Here is a 2,897-nt window from a genome sequence, read left to right on the forward strand (position 1 = left end):
GTAGAAAAATTACGGAAAATTACAGCTCCCTGAATTAAATATACTCACGACGCAGATCTGGTGATGCGACTGTGATACATAGGGGTAAAGAGAAGTACAAAGAAAGAACATGGCTTTAGATTCATAAACTTGTGTTTTCAGGCCTTAATTTCTATAGTGATACATTGGAAACTTAAACAGTGGTCTTAGATTGTGCATCTTTACGGGTTACAACGTTGCATTATCGATTGAAGTTGTTGTTCAAAAGAATTAAAAATAGTTTTCAGAAATAACCAAGATATGATATAATCCGTACATTATTTAGGTGATCAAAAGATAACAAAATGGAAACTCTGCCTATACTTAACTATTTGGTGAATTTATTAACTTGATTACAAATAAAGTGTAGTAAATATTGGTATTTAGTGACACTTTTCGGCGACTTTCTGTGTCTACAGTGGAAATGTGAAATTTTTACAATGTTTGCAGTCTACCTGTGACCAGCACGCCCGGTAGTCGACGTGCGGATGCCACTGTCCGTCAGCCTGGCACTCAGCATACACGTGTTCTGAAAAACAAAAGTGCATCATGACGGACATAATTACCCCTACATGCCCAATTACATAGAAATACAACGAAGACAACCATAACTTTTACGTGTAGCTGCGAACACATTGAAAAACGGCCTCCCATACTTCCAGTACTGTACTACAGGCTACGAAACAGCTGTACCTGCATAGTATACATGATTTTGCCTCACAAGTACATCCCACAACATGCAACACACGGCACTCACCACAATAACAAATTCACTTCAATAAATAAAGTATTTGTTCAACAAGCACAAAATCGTGTTATTTGTCTCACTTGCACTGCCAAATGTTCGTGTTTACGTTAACCTATGTCGGACACCCCTATGCCAGAATGGTAAAACCCGCCATACTCGTACTCTTAAACAACAGCCAAAACCACAAAACGTAACCCACTGCCAGACCCGCGGGGGTGTCCAAATATTTTATTTCGAGACTAGAAAACACAGATACATAAAAGGAACGATCTGGACCCGAATAGCAAACCATATACCGAGACGCAAAGAAATCGGTCCAGCCCACCGCGAGTTACACACGAATAACCCTTCCGCGGAAGGGTGTATCCTTCCCTGCAGGCGAAAACGATATCAGCCCCGAAGAATAAGTCACCCCCACGCAAACTTAAGCAATGGCATGTCCCTTGGCCTTGACGATTTTCTTTACCCATTACATCTCCTATGGGAATAGTTAAGAATCTACTTTTGTGACCTAGTCATAATTGACTGTGACCGACCACTTCACATCCATATTTTCCAGGGATTTATCTCCTCCGCGGGAATACTAATAAATGCATAACCAAAATCTAGTGCCTGGGTTAAGCCTACAGGGTTTCAACAAACTCTACTACATGCTGTTTAACACCCATCAACATTTCACCAACCACAGATGTTTGCTTCACCCACGGTCGCGATTTAGAACGCCATGCATACTTTTTTTCTGATAGGAATCACAGCTGACAAAGAAGTATTTCCCAAATCGTTGGCCACTTTAAGAATTGAAACAGTGAGTCCGATATACAGTAGCTTTCCTTCTTGGTGTAAACCAACTTTAGTAAGGTTTCATCTCGAGAGTGTCTTCAAATGACAAAGATATCAGACATTAATATAGTGCTCTTCCTTGTACCATATATAATATTGTATCCTTACTTGCATCTCCGTCCTGTTTGAAGAACTGATGCAGTGGGCACGGTGTGTGGACCTTTTCTCCTGCCCTGGCCTCGGGCAGACAGACGGGCGGGAGTGGGTCAATAGTCGCCAACGTCTTTTTGCACACGACTGTTGGTGCTGTAGAGAACAAACGTCCGATAACAAGGAAATAAAATACCAGGGTGAATGTTTTGAGAATCTAAAAAAGCATAACTAGAGTCCAAGAGACCTTCGCCGAATGACATTCATAACTGACGAATTGTTTATGCAAATAGTTATCGTGCTAAATCACATACGCACATGCACAAACACAGACAGACATACATACACACATACAAACGCTACCGAAAACATAGCCTTCTTCGTGAAGGTAAACACACACTTACGTTTACTGGATGTCGAGGAGTTTTGGAAGTCGAAGGTCGACTGTATGTTTTCTGGATTTTCTCTGTCTCGTTCACAACATTCGGTGACTAAGGTGTCGTTGTTGTCGAGACTAAAGCGGTCGATATTCAGCTTACAGCCAATCAACTCCTGTTTACACCAGCACAAAAAAATCAGTGAGCTATAAGTAAAGTAAAATGTAGTACATTTTCTTAGTCATTTCTTAAAACCCGGATGTGGTATCTCGAATTGGTATGGGTAAATTCTGTTCTTAAGTCTCATGTTTGCTATATTACCATGGCGATTGTACAAAATGTGCAACCTATCTTATTATGGCTCACACTGCCTGCTATGGTAGCTTGCTTCATGTGTTGTTTCATCTAAGAGACTTTTAGAATGGATATTGAAATCTGGTAAATTCGTGTTATTCATATCTGTATACTGAAATCGTTTGAACAGATGATGCACCATCGCCCCGAGGCTTCCCAGCGGCATACCAGGTGACGGAAACTGATAAATGACGAGTCTCCGGGACGGGACGGGACGCGCGCCTGGTGCATGGATGATTTATGACGGGATCACGTCCCAAAATGCAGGCATAGAGCGTAACAGTCAAGGTTCACGATGTTTTAACAGTTCCCTCTAAGTTATGACGTGCGCAATTTTTGGCCAGGAAAATTATGATAACGTTACGATTGGGTGGTACGTTTCTGGACTTGTGGTTAAGTACAAGTGTAATGTTGGTATTGTCCTCAAAGCTATGGGATTTTAGAGTAGTCTCATTAGATATGTTACTTAA

General features: G+C 41.2%; 1 protein-coding gene across 1 annotated transcript in view; it reads right to left on the minus strand.

Annotated features, from left to right (window-relative positions):
* LOC109480638 (secretin receptor-like) overlaps nt 1-1,959 on the minus strand; it is a 43,489-nt gene extending 41,530 nt beyond the window's left edge. Inside the window, exons 1-3 of the mRNA XM_019782870.1 lie at nt 1,944-1,959; nt 1,715-1,852; nt 474-547 (exon numbers count right to left, since the gene is read on the minus strand). Coding sequence (XP_019638429.1) covers nt 474-547; nt 1,715-1,852; nt 1,944-1,959 — 228 coding nt within the window. The remainder of the gene's footprint in view (nt 1-473; nt 548-1,714; nt 1,853-1,943) is intronic.
* Nucleotides 1,960-2,897: the final 938 nt, after the last annotated feature.

The sequence above is a fragment of the Branchiostoma belcheri genome, unplaced genomic scaffold (genome assembly GCF_001625305.1).
Source record: "Branchiostoma belcheri isolate BF01 breed outbred unplaced genomic scaffold, Haploidv18h27 scaffold52, whole genome shotgun sequence".
NCBI lineage: Eukaryota > Metazoa > Chordata > Leptocardii > Amphioxiformes > Branchiostomatidae > Branchiostoma > Branchiostoma belcheri.